Source organism: Chenopodium quinoa, unplaced genomic scaffold, assembly GCF_001683475.1.
Source record: "Chenopodium quinoa cultivar QQ74 unplaced genomic scaffold, ASM168347v1, whole genome shotgun sequence".
Classification (NCBI taxonomy): domain Eukaryota; kingdom Viridiplantae; phylum Streptophyta; class Magnoliopsida; order Caryophyllales; family Amaranthaceae; genus Chenopodium; species Chenopodium quinoa.
The window spans coordinates 5,067,152-5,089,868 of record NW_018744878.1 but is presented as its reverse complement, the minus strand read 5'-3'; the positions used below and the strand labels follow the sequence as shown (position 1 = coordinate 5,089,868).

Genomic DNA, 22,717 nt, shown 5'->3' with positions numbered 1-22,717 from the left:
AAGAATAAACTTCTACTTTGAGATAAAACTCCCTTAGCAACTGTAAAGCAAGGATTTTAATGAGTAAATTTTAGAGGCTACTCATCATCATTGAACTTACAAATCAAGCATAAAGATGTGCTTTTAGGGTCTGTTTACAGCTTAAATGTGTGATCATAGTTCTTCAAATTACATAAATATGTTTGCATTGAGAACTTAATGAAACATTTTGCCTGAAGCAATTATATGATCTATGTCCCAAAAGGAAAACCAAAACCTTCATAGGAGTTGATCTGCATCGTTAGCCACAAGTACAGTGAACATAGATCTTTTCAGCATTGAGCTTGGCCAAGTTGAGATATGATTGTACGCCAACTTTCTCCCTTGCTCCACACTAAAAGCAGAGGGAAAAAAAATCTTCAGCTTGAACAGCCAGTAAATGAAATGATTCTACATTGCTCTATCTGATGGATACTAACCTTTAGCAGGCCCCTCAATATATGGTCCATTCATGATATTCAGGACGCTACATGCATCACTATACTCTAGGTCAGGCAGCAATTTGGGTGTAAGCAAAAAACACCTGTGAAGGAAAGCCGCAGTTATCTAGAATTGTCACGCAAAAACAAAAATAGAAAGTCCATAAGAGGCAGATAAGCATCGAAGTGTGCCAGCAGCAAGTTATGCAATATACTACTGAATTACAAAATACAGTACAGTAGGTTCATAGATGGTAAATTGAGAAGGCTAGAAAATCATCAGATGAACTTGATTTTCCTTTGGTATCATATTTTGCAGCATATCTCCAAGGACTTTGCAGAAGTTACTGCATATCTTCATCTCAGATAGTGCTAATACTGGACCCTCTAAAATTCAATAATAAATCTGTCTACCTACCTCGTATATACCTCACTTATTATCATAACTCATGAATAGTGAAAATTGGCCATAGTTGTATGAGAGTGCTACAGGAATTCCATTGAAGCTCACCTTGAACTGTGTCTGACAGATTTCATAAGGAACTAAGGAGGAGGGTTGTTTTAATAGTTTGATCAAGACATGCTTCTTGATAAATTGCCTAAAGTCACAACACCTATTTTGGTTTGCCACTTAGCCTCAAAGCAATTCCATATTAAAATAATCTCAAAATGGAGTCACTAGCTAAGTTGACTATACGGTGGATATCAGAAGTAGAGACAGGAAACCGTACTTTCCAGTGATGATCGAAAAGTTTCATGGGAAGGAGCCTAATAAAATGTTGCATTTCTACAAAATAAAGCATTATATCCTCTGCTTAGATGGTTTAACCTCCCATGTCCACATGAAATACCCCTTCTAGTACTGCCAACCAACCAAGACAGGGAAAAGGCATGTGAAACCAGTCTGCTGATACGTCGTGCAGACGTGCAGCTAGTAAAAGCCATTAGTGCAGCCTAAAAATAACCACATGCCATAGTACAGATTACACTAAACTAGATAGAACTACTATCATAACAGAGACGTAACTTCCCACTAAAACTCTAAACTCAGAAGGCACAAATGACCATGACAACTCCATTACAAGAAGTCTAGCAAGCAAACAGATGCAACTTTTCCATATTATTCCGCAACAAAATAATTAACCAAAGCCATATAGCCATGTCAGAGAAGAAACTTGGTAAAAACAAATAAACTTACTGTGGTGTATTAGGTTGACTAGCAGCTCTCACCAACTGCTGAAACATCTTTCTTTCATTGATGGGGTCCATTCCTGGAGTAGAACAGGAACAAAGTTAAGAAATTATTAATTAGATCAGTGAATTCTTGAAATTAGATAGCAGAAATCACCTTGATTAATTTCATCAACTACTCTAAAGGGAAAATATTTGTTAGATCAATAAATTCTTGAAGTTCGATAGCAGAAATTACCTTGATTAATTTCATCTACTACTCTAAAGGGGCATATAGTAAGATCTTGTAGAGAAACAAGGTACAATATGGTTGAAACTGAACGCTCCTGCATGTACAAATACAAGGTGCCATAAGGTATACAGTGTTTAAATGTGGTACTCATGGAAATAACTTGGATAGATGAAGTACCCCTCCAGATTGATGATGAGCACTAAGGACTTGAAGTTGTCCAGTTTGCCTAACAAACACAAGGAATTAATTAAATTGGCATAATATCAAAATAAATGCGGTTTCAAAACTTTCAATACGGATTAATGGTCAGAAAGGAGATATATAAATAGAATAGTAGAAAAAGACATCCTTTTCCTGTCAAAAAAAAAAAAAGTTATCTTTTATTTAGATTCTTAGGCTTTTACAAAACCATCCCTGCTTCCCCCACACCATTTCAAAAGCATTCCCGAAACAGCAATTCATCAGATAGAACACTATTAGAAGGAAAGTCATACAAGCACAAGCATTATGCTCTTCCACTGAGATTAGTGGAAACTGAAAACATCATAAAAACTACTTCGTACTACAGATGTGTTTTGAGATAGAGCTCTGACCCTTATTTTTATTCGTAAATATCATCTCTGCACACACACAATAAACTTAAAAAATATGGTGTCACAAACAATAAAGTAGTGAGTATGGACGTGTGGCAACTTTAATAATGACCATGTGCATCATTCCCAATGACTACTCTCCACTTATGCTTGTTATTTGTCAGCAGTGGTCTTATTGACTTTATATGTGACAAAAATTTGCGAATTATTGGAGGTCCCCAGTATTATTTGTAGTCTTTACCATGTAAGGATTTCAAATATAAGCAACACAAGCCATAAAATTTAAGCTCACACTAACCCATGCATATCTTTACAGTAATACAACTTCATAAGTATTTCTTTAACGACTAATTTCTCAGCAACTGCGAGGCTCTTCAAGTACATAGTGGAAATTGTAGTTGTTTGGGTCCACAGCAAATAACTCGAGCTGAACTCAAGAGTTTGTTTAGAGACTTGTCACACTGTCCAAGTGTCATCCTCTTGCTCTCTAGTATCTTCCCTGGACCCTGGTGCCCAGTGAACAAGAAATACCCAGAGGAAAGAAGTGCAGAGAAACACACTTTAAAGGTTATACTGAAAGCATGTCCAACAGATAGCATTAAGGCAAGACAAGTTTGAAAGTAGTTACCTGAACTTTACTTTTATAACTATACCGTATGCTCCAAAGTCCATGTCACGCTCATCTAATAATGCATAAAAGATTTATCAGACTATCAAAATAGACAACCATTCTCTCTACCACTAAATATCTTCAATTCAAGACAGACATCTCAGTTGATACCTAATGATACTTCTCCAGCAACAGCCATCTCCTGGAAATTATGACCAAATGTTCCATTGATCTGAGAAACAAGATTCTGCAATGTTGGAAGCCAACTAGCCTGAAGCCAAAAGATTATGGTTGTCAGCTACAAGTTCATGCTAGAGAGAACTAGAGATAAAAGAATGATTAGTGAGCAAGTAGGCCAGCTTATGGCTGAAATTTCAGTAAAAGAGAACTACCTTCAAGGCATCTATTTCAGCCAAGAGGGTCCTGAGTCCATATTCTTCCTCTTCAAGTGTTCTTTCCAAAGCTTCAATCTGCCATGGATAAAAGCACACAATTAAAATTTAATATAAGTGCAACCAGATGAATGTTCGATGTAATCTATGGAAGGCATTACCTTTCTTTGCCGCATTTCATACTCTGCCAAAACATTTTGATTGAGCAAGAGAATGGAACTAGCTTGATCCAAATTATCTTGAATAGCAGCCTCAAGTTCCTCAATAGTACTAGGCATCTGAAGGCAGGGAAAAATGCATGTATGCAACATATGAGGATATGTTTCAAATCAATGAAATCTATATAGAGTTCTTATAGATTAAGCATGTTGAGAGTTTGGCAGAAACTTTATAAGCTTATATCGAAATATCATCAATATTACGTAAAGTTATATAGCTATTTCTTAAATCAAGCAAAAAAAAAAAAAAAAAAAAAAAAAAAAAAAAAAAAAAAAAAAAAAAACATTTACAGAGGACAAATATACCCCAGGAAAAAGCAATGAAAGCAAAAGCTAGTGGATGCATGTGCTAATTTGCTAAAGCATGTAAAACTATCAATATTGAATCAGAGCTGGGGCAAATTTAAGATTCACTCTCTCAGCATAATGTTGTTTAACAGCTCTGGGTGATGGAGAATCTAAACATCACGACTCCAGGGAATCCACATAATAGGATCAAATTCTGGGAATGAGGATCGCGAATCATAAGATTAGGGATGAGCTCTTTCTTCAAGAAGCTGAGTGATTATGAAATAGGCATAACCAAATGACTATCAACAGACCTGAAGACTGCCAGCCTTAAACTCTGCCAGGAAATTTAGGTTCTTCGAGAATTGAAGCTGTAACCAAAACTACTTGTGTATTCAGGTTATATTATTTGACTCTTCAAAACAGAAGTAAAGAAAGGATTTAGCTACCTAAATTTGCACTTGGTAGCAGTCAAGTAGTGTTCTCTATTCAGATGTAAGGACTAAAATGAAAACTAGGAAAGCTCTTGGATAAAATGGAGCTAAAGCTAGCTGCTTGATCCAACAGGATAATTAAAGAACATAAGAGAATGAGTCAATTTATCTTGCAATAATCAAGGGCAAAAATAGGGCTTCCTCAGTCAGAATCCTCTTCCCCTCTATCAATTGAACACCAACCCTCTCATTTTACTCTCTTTACCTTCTCAATTACAAGCTTATTCAATAATTGCAACCTTATCAAAAGAATGAACCATAATTATACTACTGAATTATTTCTAATAGAAAGTAGCAATACATATGTTATCCCATCCCTAACAGATATAAATATCATGTAAAACATATCGAGATATGAAAGGCTAATCAACAGTGGCTGATCCACGTTGATGCCTGGGGGGCACGTGCTACCCCCACGGTATAAAAAAAAAAAAAAATTCTGAAAAAAGCGTCAATTATATTTATATAAAGATTATAATCCATACTTATATTTAGTACCTTCAGCATTGCTTCAGGTAAGGGAGCAATATGGTGAATTGTGTTGTACTAGAAGTCAGTGGTTCAAGACCCCATAGCTCCCTTTTTTTTTTTGCTTTTAACCCAAATGAATTTCCACTTTCATCAACAAAAGGATAAGCTATTACTCTACTATCTTTTCATGATAAATTTCTTTTTTCAATTTTCACAGCTTTTATAAACACTCCTTATTAATATGAAATACTCTCTCCATTATATTCGATGACATTCTTCTAATTTTCATTGCATAATATTTATTGCATTTATTTGGCCATTATTATATCTTGTTTATATTAGTATGAAAATTTACACTAAAATGAATATTAAAATATCGTGCGGCATATGTGCTTAAGTAAACGAAACGTTTTGACTTTTTGCAAAATTCATCTAATTCAGTTTGACTAATGTTTGTGATTTATACATAATATATAGCCATGTAGGTACTTGTTGGAATCGTCTCAATGAAAAATTTATTTACATCCAATTGTTATAATTTTTATTATTAAAGATATTTTGAGTCAAAGTTTTACATTAGCATACGTGCACAAGAAAAATTTATACCAAAGTTTTCCATAGAAATTCATGTATAACATTAATTTGACGTACAAAATTATAAATAAATAGATTGAATTGTGGAAAGTTTATCACAGTATAATCATAATCGATATCTAGAATATAAATCTTTGAATTTGATTGTTAATTATTATACGACTACACAACGCATTATATCCAAAATTTAACATAGTTTGTTTTGCTGATTATATTATATAACTTTACAACAATGTTAAATTGTTTTTTTAATTGTCCAGTGCACCCCTGGTTAGGATTCCTGGATCCGCCACTGCTAATCAACTATTTAAAAAGGGTGACCTGGAGATTAATCCAAGGCGTCAATCAACAGCTCCTCTAAAACTGATGCAACAGAAGGAAAACGTAAGACAATTAATTAGCCCTCAAGCAAAAGAGCCTAGGAAGCTAAATGTGGACAGCCTTAAGACCTTAACCCTAAATCTCCAAGGCCATTACAAATTTTATTTATGAAATACCACTTTTTTCTTGAAACAACATTAGCAAAGCTCCCTTCTGCTAAAAAAAGCTGTTTAAATCAGGGTAAATAACGTTATGCTGACATGATAGAAAATGTGGAAAATACACTAAAAATTGCAAAAAGGAATTGAGTCAGTAAAGGTAAACAACCCAACCAATGCATAGTAAAATGTTTCATTAATCTTTGAAGAAATATATTTGGTTTCCACATTAATTTTGTACAGTTAGTTAGTCCGGTGGATAAAAGAAAGCCAACATCACTAGCAGCACAAAAAAGGCATAAATCTAATACACTGGGACATGTGCATTCAAGAGAGCTTACATGCAGCCTAATGGCATAAAGAAATCTGATACCCCAGACTTAAAAGCAAACCCATCCTCAGGGATATGCAGGTGTCCAACAACTCAAGATTCAGAAATCTACATGCACTGCTGAAATTAATTGCCAGGAAAATTTATCCTACACTCAGTTCTAGGTCTGCCCCAACCAGCCAATTTGGACCATTATGGTAATGACACAAAATCTGGCACCACTCAAAATTCTATCCTGAAAAGCCCAATTTTGCTCATGATCACCTCTACCTCAGACGAAAATGTATTCTAGTTAACTAAGGGAAGGCACACTGTTAGAGTTGAAACAAAAATAAATGTATAAAAAAAAACCAACCTTAACAAAGGCCTCTTTAATTTCAGGAGTGATCTTTGCAATAGATTCAGCATATTTCTTGGCATCTGTAAGTCGCTCCTTGTGCCGTTCCACTTCTTTTTTACCTGATTAGTGAAGAGAGGAAAAGGAAATTAACACTTTTACAAAACTACAAAGTCTATAATCTCAATCACTCACAAACAGTAGCAGAGATTAAAGAAAATCACAAACCCCTATAGATAACCCTAGATTTAACGTATTAAAGTCTGAAAATACAAGTTGGCCTAAAACAAAAATTTAAGAAAATGAAATATGACTAGAAGACCAAAATAAGGACAAACAGAAACAGAAATAACACACTTGAAGGGATAACATCTGAACGGTATAAAACCCCTGGAACAAAATTTGGGAGATCAACTACTGAAAGAAAGAGAAGAATTGGCCCAGCCTTTATATGTGAGGAATTTGAACTAATACCTTCAACACATCCTTCAGACCTCTACCACCAAGTTGGAACACTTTTACCAAATCATACAGTTCTTCTCATGTCAGGGTATGGCTCTCAATTTCACAATAAAGGACCTTGACTTAATTTAAGCAGTGACACATCTTAGATTTGTTTGATCTTTGATATCACATTTGAGGTTGGCCTTTTACTATAAATCTAGTGAGGCAATCAACAGGAAAAAGCCACATTGTATTTTTCTATATCAACAACATCAATAAGAGCCCCCTATATAGAAGATCCCAGCACGATAGTTTACGAAGAGGTTAGATGTTTATAAAGGTGGCAAGCAGGCTATTTGATTTGGTATGGATCAAGTCCATTTGGGTCAAATCATTTTCAGATAAGACGTCTATTGTATTGGGGATGAGTCTCTGATGCTAATTAAATTATTATTGTAAACAGATCAATGATAGCTTCATTCATTCACAGACTGATTCAGGTCATCAAATTTGGGATTTAGGTTGAGACAACCTGTACTAGGCAGACAACCTATTATAAGACCTAGATTTAAAATGCTACATTGTTCTGGTCCATCATCTCCCAAAGCCAACTGATAAGTAATCTTCAGGTTCACAGCAAATAAATTAAAACTTAGTACTTTTTCTTGAGTAAAAAAAATCCAATAAAATGAGCAACAAACAGTTTCAGCTTTCTACAACCAAAATACATACACTAGAAAGGACATAAATAGGTTACCTTACAACTCTTTTTCATAATGCATGAAAACAGGTATGGTAAACAAATTAAAACTTTAACAGAAAGTCAGAAATGAAAACATCATTTCCATTACTATCAGAAAATATAGGAAACATACACATCCAGGATTTGGCAATAAAAGAACAAACAAGTTAGAGGGCTAATTACACATACATTGCTGCACATGCATGCTTGCTTCCACAGCAGATCTCTCTTGATGCTTAATTTCCATTTCAGATTCTTGTATCTAAGGAAGAATAGCACAGTTAAGATTTTACAAGAGTTGATAACATAAAATACAATAAAACCAAACTGCCTAGCATAGTATGTATAAATATATCGCTGGGAAAGAAAAAGCATGACACAGCCAGGTCTGGAAAAACAAGCATGCGCAGCAAGTTCAAGTATACAAATTTTAAAATATTGTTCCATGATCACATAATCTCATAGATCATTCTTCATCAAATAGAATAGATCAGAAAGAAAGACGGTCATGGTAGAATTAGAGATTTAGAACTGAACACTTTATTAGAAACAAAAATTAGGAATGTCATCCGAAAGAACTAAATTTGCACAGAACTTCTTAAGCAAGACAGAGAAGCCAGCACTCAGGAAAAGTTCAACTCATCACAGCAATCACGCTTTAGCTTACTAATTTTAGCTTTACTAATTTTAGCTTTCAAATTACTAATATAAATTAAGGAGCTCATTCCCAAATCATAAACTTCATGTGCATGGGTATATATGTAACAGAGATGTCCATATAGGTACCTTAGTAGATTCAACTTCCACGTAACTAAGAAATATAAAAATTAAAAAAAAAATTAAAATTTTTTAAAAAAAAAAAAAAAAAAAAAAAAAAAAAAAAACACCGACAGGATGGGAGCAAGGAATTACTACATATGAAAAGTAAAGGATGGAAAATAAAAGGTCAGCAAGAAAACACCCAAGATGCACAAATAGTAAAAATTAACTGAGATGCTATAGAACTGCATTGTGAGTAACGTTATCAAAACATAGATATGAGAATCACAGGAAAGAAAAACAGAGATCGGCTACTTAGGTATTTGTATTTTAAAGGACACTCACAATATAGAAATCACCAATTATAATATTTATTGTTCTCTAAATCTCTATCGGTAATCAACAGGGACTATTATAATTAATTATGGTTCCCCCAGAACACTGAAGCAGGATACTAGGCTCTCAAATTTTCTTTCCTGGACTGCAGGCCCCTTTTGCCAAAACCATCAGGCAAATACATGTTTACTTAAATATTCAAATCAAAGCACAAGAAGGGCATGAGTCTACCTAATCAGACATTATAAGTACATTATTAAACTTGATTGAAAATAATTAAAGGAATAACTACCTTTACATCAATTTCAAATGCAGAGAGCCGTTTTTCAGCAAGACTCCATTTGTTTAAAAGAGCCTCCATAAGTGAATTCTGAAAAGCGGTAAGAGAAAACAGAGAAATTAATTATAAAGAAAAAAAAAAGCTTGGGATCCATGATACTAAATGTCTAAATCAACAAAAGAGAGTTTCACCTTAATCTCCATCGCGTTATGAAACCGCTGGATATTCAAATTTACAGCTTGATCAAAAAGGCTGGCAATCTGACTATCAACATCCCCCTCCTTCTCAATGTTGTTCACACGACACTTCTTCTGATCTAGACCACAATTTATCATAGAAAAGCTATATTATACATGTTGACTGCCAGACAAGGTCTTGTAAGCAAATATAATTAAGGAATGCTTACTAATGATGTTTTCCAGAACCTTCCTCCTCCTCTTCTCAATATTTACCCTCTCTGTTACTTCCTCCTGCAAAGGATCCTAGGTAAGACTTAATACTCCTCAGAAAAAGAGAAAACACTAGATAATTTCCACTTTGTTCAAGCATAACAGCTATACCCGCTGTTTGTGATATTTAGAAGCTTCATTTTCGATCTGGCTTAGCTCAGACTGCAGAGATTTAGATTGGCTGTCGTATTCATTGATTGTCTGTTCAAGCTCAATTATCTTGGACCTAAGACTCTCAATTTCTGAATTGTCTGAACCTGCAAGCATGATTCAATGTAGTCTAAGTGATCTGAACCATCAAACGCATGATAAGCATTCAAAAGCATAAACTTACCGCATGAAAGAAGTTTAGATCTTGAAACTGGCATCACACTAGCAGACACATAATCACTATATCTAGATCTGGACCAGATATAGTGGTTAAGTGGGGTCCAAAAATCCATTATTTTCAGCTTTTCAACCTCATCTGCCCTTCGATCAGTTTCCACAGTACCAATGTACTGGAAAATTGTGAATGATGTTAAGGAATTGAATTGGAAGTACCAATAACACATAAAAATAATGCTAAAATCAAAATTATAAAAAAAAAATAACATCCTATGCTTAGATCGCGAAAAAAAAAAAAAAAGGTCAAACATGAGGGGCAGCAAGCATACTGAGTTATCAAGGTTAAACTGACTAATCAAAACCTCCTTGACAGCAGCTGGAGCATCAAAAATTTGGTCAAGCCTAGCATGTATCCCAAGCTTACGCATCTGCCAAATCATAAGAAAACAATAAAAAGAGGTAGAAACTCTAGCATCTCAGTGTAGAAAAAAACTACAGCCTTCAAAGCACATACCTCTTCAGATATTCGAGGGGGATCTCTACTTTGTCCTTCAGTTTGAACATAATTTAGAATTGGGACATCAAATGATTTCATGTGTTTCACCAAAAAGTCCCGATCATTAGGATCTTGAGTGATGAAAGACTACAATGTCAAAGCAAAAGGCAAAAGAGATTAGGTGTTTACACTTTCTGAAAGACAAGAGGTTGGAAAGCAAGAATACTGAAGTAAACTACAGCTGAAGCAGACAAATGCAAAGATAACTTAACAAATTAGCTAAACTGTGATAATTTTGCACTGTCTAGTTCTATATAGGAAAATACAAGGATGGACTCTACAGCAAATCAAAGTATGGATCACACTGTAGAATGTGCAAGATATTCAAATTTAAAACTTGAACAACAAGCTTTATTGCCACATACAAGCATATATACCTCCATGCAATGTTACTTGGACTCGTCTATAAGTGTCGACACTTCGACACGGTAAAGGGAGTGTCTTGGCTAATATTTAGGATACGGCTACTGTATAAATTGTCCTAAAAAATTTAATCCGACACTTAAAAATAAAAAATAGATAAAAGTCAAAAAATAAAAATTAAATAAAAAAATAATACGGAGTAATACATGGGGAACATCTAAAGTCTAAACATATTCCAATACACTTTTTTTAGTCTTCTTTTGTTTCCTTTCTTCTCTTTCTACGCATTCTTCTGTTACAAATTCCAAAACACTGTTTCAAACTATGGTCTTATCTTTCTATCTTCTCTCTCCTCCATTAAATCAGATGCATGCTTCAAACCCCTCTTTCTCTTCTCTTTCAAATTTCAAAGGCGGCATGTCACTTATTTTTGCAAACACTTCTTTGTTCTTTCATTCAACAACCAGCCACCACGAATGGCAACCACAACTCGCCGGCAATCTGTTAAATGTGCCGGAAAAAACATCGGTGAAATCGAAATTTTCAGGTGACCAAAAGCCCTATACTTTTATTGTCTGTATGTGTCCTGCAATTCAGCAATTCACGAAATTTTGGTAGATTTTTGAACTAAACCCTAAAATTTTAAATTACAAATCTTAAATATCTGAAATCGGCGACACTTGTTTCAGACACTTTTCCGATTCCCGAGTCAACACTTTCCCGGAACCATGTCAAGGGTCGTGCCGTGTCGACACGCGACACCCATGGCCAAGGCAGGTGCTGGAGTAACACAGCCTCCATGTGTTTAAGCATAAGAAAATTGAGCTTAGAGATGAAGAACATTTATAAGAAACCACTCATAAATACGAGGACAGTACATATCAAAAACATTATTTATTACCAGAAAACATTAAGCTCAATTAATCATGTAGTAAAAATAACACAAAAAAAAATGATTAGAAGGCAGCATATCTTCTAACAGAAGAGGAAGGAAAAAGTTTCACTAATCCCGATCAAGATATTAATGAACACCAGCTAGCTAGTTTTATGCAATGCTCAAAGGAAAACGGACAAAGATATATCTGTTGAAACAAACTTTTGAGTTCTATTCTACCCTAAAGCACTGAATACATGCAGAGAAAGCATTCCACAAGAGCAATTTTCCAAAATACTAAACTGTGTCTAAACCAATACTAAAACATTCTAAAATTACTTGAAGAAACTTTGCCTTCTTCCCCTGCTCCCCTTCACTTCTCAAGTTCTCATTATAAACATTAAATTTTATCATGGTGTTAGATCTGAACTTTTTTTGTGGGTTCCTTTGTTACCATCGAACCCAAAGCCATGACGTCCAATATAAAGAGGCAACAACAACAACAAAGCCTTACTCCCAATATTATTGGGGTCGGCTAACATGAATCGTCATAAGATGTTCGTAGAGAAAATAGAGCATAGCAAGATAATTAATTGAAAATGAGACAAGAGTGAAACAAAAAGGTGTTAAAAGAATTGTAAAGGGTACAAAAAAAAAAAGAAATTTATGTGAATACAATACATAAAGCTTTGAGATTATCTTAGAAAATTAAATAAGTAGAGTTTGAAAACACGAGTTGAACAAATAATAAAAGTAAATACTGATAAAGATATGGTCTTTATTGATTTAGATAAAGCATATGACAAGGTGCCAAGAGAGGTGCTTTGGTGGGCAATGTTGAAGAAAGGTATCCCACAAAGGTATGTGGACCTGGTTAAGGATATGTAACGGAATGTGTCAACAAATGTGAGGACCCGTGGGGGTTGACAAAAGATTTTCTTATTACAATTGGATTGCATCGACGGTGTGCATTAAGCCCTTTTCTTTTTGCAACGGTTCTAGATGAAGTAACTAGACCAATTTAAAATGAGGTTCCATAGTGTATGTTGTTTGTGGATGATATCGTTTTGGTGGTTGAAACTAAAGATGAGGTTAATGTCAAATTGGAGCAATGGAGGCAAAGGTTGGAATCTGGAGGGTTCAAGCTAAGTCGGAGTAAGACTCAATATTTGATATGCCGCTTTAGTACTCAGAGGGGGATAGTGATGACGTGGTGAGTTTGGATGGAAAGACTTGATCATGAAAGAATGTTTTAAGTCGGGGTGACATTGATCAAGACGTAGCCCATACGATTAAGTCGGGTGTTGTAAATGGAGAGCGGCCACGGGAGTGTTATGTGACCAAAGCATTTTCTTAGAGTTGAAGGGAAAATACTACAAGAGTGCCATAAGAGCAATGTTGATCTATGGTACAGAGGAAGATTTTTGTCGATGACTACACGAAATAATCACTTTTGGTTCATGTAGCCCACGTATATATAAATAAACGTGAAATTTCTCCCTCCACTCCGATCTATCTAATACCATATTTTCCTTAATCCCCAACGTACTATCACTTTCAATTACCCTCTTCCAAATGTTCTTAGATATGCCTCTACCTCACGCGATCCCAATGCATTGCCACTTTGCAGGCTCTCACTTGGTCTCCTTTTTACATGAACAAACCACCTTAAGTAATTCTCCCTTATAGTGTATTCAATGCATGTAACCCATACTTTCTTCCTAATTATCTCATTCCTCAACCAGTCAACCTCCTTTCTTGTATGGCCACACATCCATCAAGACATACACATCACTGCCACATTTATCTTATGCACGTGCAATCGTGCAAACGAGGCAATAGAAAAAAAAAAAAAAAATTATTGCACCTAACAAAAAATTATCAACATTTTCCCCAAACTCATTTCTACATTTTCTTATGTTGAGGGCAATGAGACTAAACATACCTTCCATATGTAATATGGAACTTGGCCTCCCAAGTAATCAGCATGAGATTGATCCTTGACAGTAACCTACAATCACACAGCATAGACGATAATTACTTTCAAAATGTCATCATCTAAAATGTATAATCCATGTATAACTCAAGCATCATTTCATTGCATTATATCTGTAACTTGCTGCTAGTTGCATTCAAATAACAGTAACAAAGGTATAACTAGTGAGATTTGAGAGCCATGGCCTCCACAACAAAGAAAATCACATCATCTGGAAAATCTTAACCAGACCTGAAGGAGAAAGGAAAAAAACACACATGTGGCAATGTCAAGTCTCTAAAATGCATAATTCCTTATTAGAAGTTTGAATGTATGCACAAAATGCTTCATCACCAGGCTTTATACTCCGTCCAAATGAATAATATTAAAATCAGGGTACAAAGTTGAAGACAGAGCAAAATGGACAAATTCACAACTAACTTATCCTCAAATGATGTTTAAAGTTCAATCATTTCTTTTGGAGTAGTTATATGTCACATGATCAACTTAATATATAAGAGGCAGGTCAGACAGTCGATCTAAGAAAAAGTATCTATGTCCATGCCTACAAGTTCTGAACTGTATTGCTTTACAGATAGAGGCATGCCATAAAAAATGAGGCTGTAAAGCCCCCAATGAAGGGCCTATTTCTTTAAAGTGATCTTTAGCAATTTCCAATAAGTCAAAGCTTTGGCTATTCGATAGTGTTAGTCCAAATAATAAAGCCCCTAAGTTCAACATGTTGAGCAAAATTAGCACTCATTTACAGAAATTTTGAAGATGCAAGCTTGCTAACAGGGATAATTCATAATCTTGCAATGAGGCCCAGCAAAGCATACATACCTCAAGCAGAACAGGTCCATAAACCTCTCTCTTCAGTTGATCACGATGTTCTTGCAACCAACGATGAGCTTCGTAAATCCTGTCTGCTCCACTATTTTTCAGCTCATTCAGGAGCTTGTAATTTCTATTTTCCATATCTTTTAACCTGCAACCATTCTGTATCTGAGAATGAAATGCTACATAATCAAATCCAAATAAGGCATGTACAGAAATATATACCTGTCAACCAACTGTATCCGTTTTTTTTTGTGTTCAGATAAAATTTTACCAATATCAGTCTTTTGCTGCATAACCTCCCTTGCACTGTCTTCAAGTTCTACAATTTTGGCCTCCAACCTTTCCTGAATTATAGCAAGAACTAATATATTACAAATATCCTAATAAAAAAGTTTGCTAAGAAAGGAAGAGAAAGAAGAATAAAGAATGAATGAAAACATACAAATATACACTCATCCACACAATAAGAGCTACGCAAAAAGAGAAACAGATTACTGAAAGAAAATGAATGATAGCAAAAAGGACAAATTTAAATTCATACTACCATATAAAAGGTTTGGGAAGGATTGCATGCAATATAATTGAGACTTATATAGCATATTGCATATAAAAAAGCAGCTAAAAAAACTGCATAACATACAAACTCATCCTTTGGAAGTTTATAAGGTGGCAAGTTTGCCAGTTCCAGTTCAGCAGCTGCAAGCTGCTCTTTAGCTTCCAACATTCTTTGTTGACGTGATTCTTCATCCCTCTTCAGTTTTTCCATGTCCTTGTACACTCCAGATACTTTGACTCCCTAGAATTGTCCAAAATGGATATTGAGAAAGATAGGACATTAATGAAGTACCAAATGACAAGAAAGATAGGAAAGAAACACAACCCAATGAGTTTCATTCTCCTGAAGTTTCTTGCACTTTTCGGACTTCTTACTCAAAATATCCTCCAATTTTTTCCACTTTGAGTCTTGCAGTGCTTTTTCCTCCTTCTGCTTTCTGAAATTATTATAATTGCCAATTAAGAGGTGAACTGTTTAATAAGTGGGAAAGAAGCTAAAAATTTCAATTATGTTGGATACTGTCAAGTATCAATGTCAAAGCACTACGATACAATCAGTGCTCATTAATATCAAATATATAAGACTGTATGATGTCTCCAAATACCTCACATAGACAAATCAAGAGATATGAAAACCATATGACCTTCAATGCATAAGCCATGTAGCTTTACATGTTTTGCAAATTTCAATTTTCATATTTTGTACTAACCATAACTCCCCAAATACACTAGTGGTATTACCATATTACCCCTTTTTCCCCACAATAATTATGCTTTTCCATACACACTCTCTTACTTTACTCACCTTATGCTTGCCCCCACCGGTATTTTTCCAACCTCTTACTTTATCCTACTGTGTAAAATATGCCCACTCACCTTTTTCAAAAAAACTCTTAATTTGCATATCTGCAATAAGGCCAATAACTAAGTAGAGCATAAACAAATAGAGGTAGTAAAAGTTTCTAGATTCACAAACTTAAACCATACACACAATGCTAAAGTATGCAAGCAGTGGGAAAAACAATTGAGCATATCGTAAGCCATACTGCCTTCTATATTACATAGAAACCTTGGCGTGCAATCTTTCATATAGACCATTACAATATCATACTTGGGCATTAAGATGATTTGAAATTTTGGATGGATGAGTTAAAAATATTTTCAACATAATAATAATGCATTACACTAGCACATATACTTCCAAATCTATACTAATATTTTAAAACAAGAACTTTTGCAGGTCATACAAAGTGCCGTGTGGCATTTCCATAACATCCATTTGTAGTTAAATATTTTTATAATTTTTTATTACTTTACAAGAAACCTTTTCATTCATGTCATTTCATCATATAGTTTCCTATTTTCTTGAACAATCGTACTCTTTCAATGCTTACTCCTATTATAGTTACCAAATTCTAATTCTCGTCCAAAATGATAAATTCTCTTCCTTTCCCCATTTTAATTTCATGTCTAAAATCTATTTTCCTTCCAATTTGTCTAATACGAATTATATAACCTTTCACCGCAATTGTGTTGATTTCCTTCCTTCTTACTTCTCTAATTTGATTTTAAAAAAACCTTACACATATAAGTCGATTTCATAGTTTTGTAAGACTATTTGGCCAAATTATGTCTCAGGTTTCATACTTTCATCAAATTTGTCACAAAAGGTTTGTTTTCTCCAAGTTCAACTCCCTCGTTTTCTTTTTTTTTCTTTCCAATTTGCAATTTTACAATTTTTATCTCAATTATAAATATTGTGATAAATTGAATAATTTATATGGAGTACACAAAATTTATGACAAAATGTTATTATTCTATAAATATTGAATATTGGTTAGGTCTTTAAAATTGGTGAATACTACTTTTGCAAAATCAATCATGTGTAATTTTTTAAAAAAATTCCAACATTTCATAGAGCCAAAATTCTTAAATACGTAGTACTACTTTGTATATAGCAGTTGGTTGAATCTATTTATCCAACTTTAACAATTTGGAAAATAAAATTTGTGGATTTTCAAGTTTTTGATACTATTATTTTATTGGTTGTTGGATTTTGTTTTTTTTTTTTTAGAGTGCAAATTTGCGAACTATTGGATTTTAATTCTATGTTTCAAATTTCATTTTCTAATCATAATTTTACATTAAGCAAGCTAATTTTAGGGGGAAAAAAAAATACCCTCCCAAACGTTTTCAATCTCCAAAAAAAATGACCAATTTTCATTTGTATCTTTCCACCTGATACAATTTGTATTACTTAAGTTTATATATGATATGATGCATTTTTTCCCATTAAGAATATATTGCATTACAGTTATGTTTGTAGTATTACATTTTAATTTACTAAAAAAAATACAATTTATATTTACAAAAGCTTTTTATTTAAATAACAAATCTTAATACATATATATAGACAAAAAGATTATTATGCATGGGCTAAAAACTAGTTTATTCAATAAAGTAGTGATTTTATTACTTAGTCATTGTTTAAAAATTGCAAAAGAATCTTAAAACCAATACAAGACTTTGTTCTAGTAATTTTTAGACTATAACACAAGAAAACATTCAAAAGCAGTAGTTATAAGACTCAAAATTAATAAGATCAAACCAATAATTATTTCAGAAATACTAAACAATAATAAAACCTGTTTTTTTAGTGCCCCGTTGGAACATGCTGATGCAAAATTTTGACCAATCATATCTTTATTTATAAATAGATTACAACATTGAATATAAATAATTTATTCATTGAGACAATTCTAACAAGTACTCACACAACTGTATTTTTTCTTATATTAAAAAAAATTGTCAAACCGGATGAAGTTATACTGCAAAAAGTTCCAATTGGACACTTTAATAATAATAATAATAATAATAATAATAATAATAATAATAATAATAATAATAATAATAATAATAATAATAATAATAATAGAGGGAGTACTCAATGGCACGAATAAAATGGGCAACAACTCAACATGAGCCCACCCACAAGGTACATGAGCTAGGTTGGTGTCTGGTCAAGTATTGACCAAGATGTTGGCATAGTAAGAAATCAATGGGTATATTAGTGTAAAAACTTAAGTGACAATCAAATAAAAAATATTAAGACTAGAAAATTACTTAATAGGTTGTTGGAGATCATTCAAGATCTTTGCAGCTTCATCATATTTCTTATTAGCATCATCAACCTGCTTTTTAGCTTCAAGATATTCAGCCTTGTTCTGATCATACTTCAACCAAGGTAATTTTTTCTTCAACAAATCAACCTACAAGTAATTTAAGAAAAAAGCCATTATAGAAAGGATACAAAAAGGTAAACAATGTCTTCCTGGCCCTAAATACCAATCAGAAAATGTGAACCTGAGCTAAAAGGTCTTGTCTCTGACGAACACGTTCAACATCTCTTTCTTGTTCAGCATGTTGAGCCTTAAGTTGGTTTAATGTCACTTTATTCCCATCAACAGCCTATAACAGAATAGGTAGTTGTTGATTAAATGACAACACTATAAGAGATTATCATCTCCAGTAAATTAGACCAAAACCTTACTCTTTGGAGTCTTCCCAGCTGACTACTTTTCTCTATAAGAGCATCATGTTGTATTGCTAGTTGAGGATCACCAATAGCATTTTCTGTTGCACGTAACAGGTCAACAGGACTTAACTTGGCAAACTCACACACTTTGTCTTGTGGTAGAAACTGTGAAGCCCACCAACATGACACCACCAAAAAAAAAAAAAAAAAAAAAAAAAACGGGGGGGTTAGATGCAACAACAGTTAAAAACAGACAAGCAGAAGAGTGAAAAAAAAGTAAAAGAATATGCATAACAGGAACAGATGATGAAAAGGCGAGTAGGATAGATTAGTCTTGTATTGACTTCAAGTTAAAGAGACAGCCAGAAAACCAATAATCACATGCTTCTTGATATTTATTATTAACAATTTCTGACTCAATGTTTCCATTATATGCTTCACATCAAAGGTGGCCTCTTAGCTCGCTTCGCACCTCACATAGCCATTTATAATACAAAATACAACAACAAACCAGCATGATGCCCATTGTTGGGGAGGTCCAACACTCCGAATCCTGAGGAGTCAAGATGCATGTGACCCTATCACCAACCAATCAGGCCTAGTATAGGGCCCAATTTCTAGTTGATTGTCACTAAAGAAAAATTTAAAATTAAACTCATTGTAGTTCAAAAGCAAAGGCCATATATCTGCTACCACTAGAATGTGAGCCATGAAGTGAGAGCAAGGTAAAAGGATGTCTTTCAAAATCATTGAATATAAGTTGTTTCTGAGGATGAATCAGAAATGTGTGTCATTTTCTTCATCAGCACTTAGCAATATTGTGCACAATGAAAACAGGAGCTAGATTCCAGGAATCCTAACTTAATATTTTGATAGGTATTGACAATTATATCAGGACACCAAGCCACCAAGGGGGTTTCTACACTTTACTAAAGGAAGGCCAGTAACTTAACATATGGACAAAACAAAGTCAAAGCCCAAAACACATGGACCTGTGCATGATCATATACTCCTGCACGGACAAGGCTTTCCCCTTAAAGATTGCTGAAACCTCTCCCTACAAGTACATCAACAAATCTGAACTTGAGTCTACTCATTTGGTAAACCCTAAGCCATGACAGTGTGAAACAAGGACTGACCAATGAAGTCATCAGCAGAAATGAGGACATGTACAAGCACTAGGGAAATGCTGGTAGAAGTGGAAAGGAAATAACTAGATGAACTTGTCTGCTAGGATTTTTTGACAATAAAGAAACTTTCAACATAACTAGATTTTATAAATCTCCAAGCATCAAATATAAGCATGTAGATTACTCTAAAATGAAGACACACCTGAGTCAAATTATTAACTTGGATATTGAATTTTTGAACAACTTCAATAACATCTTTCTTTGCTGCCATGTTGCCTACAACCAAAACATATTGCATCAGCATTCACAGTTAATTCCCATAGGTTCACAGACACAAAACAGAAATTTCATTTTCTCAGTTGCTCTCTGCGTATAAAATGATAAAAACATGTTTTGGGGAAAAAATAAATAAAAATCACTTTCTGCATTTCTAGGGTACGTGTAGCCTATTCTTTAGGACTAAAGCTCTTAATGTTGTTTTTGTTGCCGTAGAATTGAACAAAAAAAAAAAGCAAATTCTATTTGCGTACAGCTTCTTTGATTGAATCTCTTACTTAATAAGAAGCACAGCTTACATGAGGCACTGTAAGCTCAAGTCAAAAATATCAAGCAATAAAATAAATGCACAAAACTAATACTTATCAAGTTTATCTTGCTAAATATCATGCTAAATATCATCCAAGCACGTTCACAAAGGCTAAAAGCATGTATAAATTAAATAAAATAATGATTGTAGGATGACACATGAATACTAAGAAAAGACCGGGAAAAATATTAAGGAGGAATCTTTTAAATTTGTTGCCCATGAAGGACCTTATATGTCAAAAGGCCAGAAGCCGAGAAGCCCCTACTTTAAAATCAGGACAACACTCAGATAAGAGAAAGAAATCTGATGCCAGCAAGTAATCAGAAAAGCATTGCTTGCCAAAATTAAACTTTAAAAGGAACTACTTTGCCTTGTACTATACAGATCTAACAAGTTGCAAGCTTGCAACAAGTAGAAGCAGACACTTGCATGGATGAGATCCTTATGTCTCAAGTCACTACTTTGTTGGGCATAGGGAATTATGGCGAAAATTCTTCATAGGTTATGTAACTAAATTCAAACAGGGAAAGCAAGCAATTACCTAGAAAAATAGCCAAACCTGGCCTTTAGTTTTGGAGCATGTAATTATTATTATTCTTCCCTAAATGTCATCACTTTAAGATAAACCCTTGCCTTCCAAATGGAGTTTGCAACAAGAACAGGGTAGGGAACTCAAAGAGTCAAAATAAACAGTTTGGAGAAATTTAAAAGAAAAAAGACCCTGACAAATATGTACTCTTTGTTTGCTGTTAAAATTATTTTATGTTCTCTTGTGACAAACATGCATCATACCAGTTTTGTTTTGCAACAACCCCAAGGAATAAACTTCCTTTACAGCATGAATGCATGATAAGGGAAGCTGGAAAATGAAATAGTATTATTTCCATAAATGGAAGAAAAGACAATGCCTTTTCATCTACAGCAACAGGATAACAAGAATCTCATGAAAAGTAGGGCTTTAAAGTCTAGATAGTAAATATAACACAGCCTTATTGCCAAGAGCTACGAGAGAAAACATATACAAAGCAGTCACAGCGGATTTGGGGGGTGATAAGCAAGCCAAAACAATACTCCGTGGTATATGCAAAGGATGCCCATGAAACGTACTTTAAACTAACATAAACAACTAATTTTCCAAGTATCAACAATCAAATCAAGCATTTAAAGCATCACCTTACCATTCAACAGCCACTCAGACTTGTTGCTTGTGTCAATTTTACGAGTGATGACAATCCGCTCATCCCTAGACTCGCCTCTCAAAGTGATCTTGATGTATCCAGATTCCTCTCCCCGCTTTACATATGCTCCAACACTTCCCGCTCTCCCAAGTAACTACAAAAACATACTTCCCTTACAATGTGGTCTAAAATTTAGGGACGGGGTTGAGTATTGTACACGGACAAATTACAAATACGAGTATTTATTAACATTACAGCAGAAAAGAGCAGCATTCTTGTAGAATTGGTTAGAATGAACAGACCTGAGGATCACCACCAAGACCAAGTGCAATAGCACACACAATTGAGCTTTTACCGGACCCGTTCGGACCGATCACTAGGTTTAAACGCGAATAAGGCGTACAAGTCACATCCTCAAAGGTCATGAAATTATGAAGCTCAATCTTAGTAATATTTCCAGGCAAATAATCATCTTCCCCTCTGAAAATTTAAAATTTTGAAAATTTGAAATCAAATAATAATCCTTCAAAATTATGACTCAGTGATGTGAATTATGACTGTGCATACGCTTGAAAAATCAAAATGCTGGAATTAGAAACTTAGAAACCCTAGAATTATGCTAAATGAACAAATTACTGAACAAAAAAAGGCAAAATTGAGAAGAATGAAAGAACAAACCTAACGATTTTTGGGCGTTTAGCACGTCGTTCAGACATTGAGGATTGTCAATTGAAGAATGTGAACTTCGATTGAAAACCCTAATTGGTGGAATTCATGGAAAGTTTGGAGATATAATTAGGGGTTTGGTTAAATAAAATGGGGAAGTGTGAGAGAGGAGAGAGAGAGAGAGTGGACCTACTTTGAAGGGAAACTGTAGAAATGGCGCCAAAATCATAGGTCTAAGTCTAACTTGTGTATCCACTACACCTTGGTATGCTTGTACTACGAGTCACCTTACTCACCTCTCACAGGCTAAGTCAGCCCATAGGAAAATCTCCCCTATTTTCAAGCATTTTATAGTTGGTGGGCTCGAACTTCTGACCTCAATGTCACAAGATGAGTTCCCCACCAACTCCACTAAACATGGAATCGTAATGGTG

At 34.3% G+C, this 22,717-nt stretch overlaps 1 protein-coding gene across 3 annotated transcripts; it reads right to left on the bottom strand.

Moving 5' to 3' along the window:
* Positions 1-16: 16 nt before the first annotated feature.
* On the bottom strand, positions 17-22,514 carry LOC110705706 (structural maintenance of chromosomes protein 5-like). Of its 3 annotated transcripts, XM_021883616.1 has the most exons (30): positions 22,296-22,514; positions 21,920-22,097; positions 21,618-21,771; positions 20,056-20,129; positions 18,739-18,888; positions 18,552-18,656; positions 18,312-18,457; positions 15,514-15,625; positions 15,274-15,429; positions 14,856-14,977; positions 14,637-14,781; positions 13,764-13,829; positions 10,540-10,668; positions 10,355-10,453; positions 10,033-10,198; positions 9,810-9,955; positions 9,656-9,719; positions 9,441-9,565; positions 9,262-9,339; positions 8,064-8,136; positions 6,707-6,810; positions 3,638-3,754; positions 3,477-3,554; positions 3,256-3,355; positions 3,103-3,157; positions 2,059-2,107; positions 1,888-1,975; positions 1,657-1,729; positions 459-562; positions 17-373 (listed from the first exon to the last, which is right to left on the bottom strand). In XM_021883616.1, exons 1-30 carry the CDS (start codon positions 22,331-22,333, stop codon positions 312-314), a joined length of 3,156 nt encoding a protein of 1,051 aa, XP_021739308.1. In that variant the 5' UTR covers positions 22,334-22,514; the 3' UTR covers positions 17-311. The 3 variants fall into 3 exon arrangements, with proteins under 3 accessions (XP_021739308.1, XP_021739311.1, XP_021739310.1); XM_021883619.1 differs by lacking the exons at positions 21,920-22,097; positions 22,296-22,514 and having other exon boundaries at positions 21,613-21,701; XM_021883618.1 differs by lacking the exons at positions 17-373; positions 459-562; positions 1,657-1,729; positions 1,888-1,975; positions 2,059-2,107 and adding an exon at positions 2,851-2,980.
* Between the last annotated feature and the right edge of the window lie 203 nt (positions 22,515-22,717).

Coding starts and splice junctions, on each gene's coding strand:
- LOC110705706 (XM_021883616.1), bottom strand. CDS start 22,333: ATGTCTGAACGACGTGCTAAACGCCCAAAAATCGTTAG. Junction 9,340..9,440: donor ATAACGCGATGGAGATTAAG/GTGAAACTCTCT, acceptor ACCGCTTTTCAG/AATTCACTTATGGAGGCTCT. Junction 1,730..1,887: donor AGTAGATGAAATTAATCAAG/GTAATTTCTGCT, acceptor GTTCTACTCCAG/GAATGGACCCCATCAATGAA.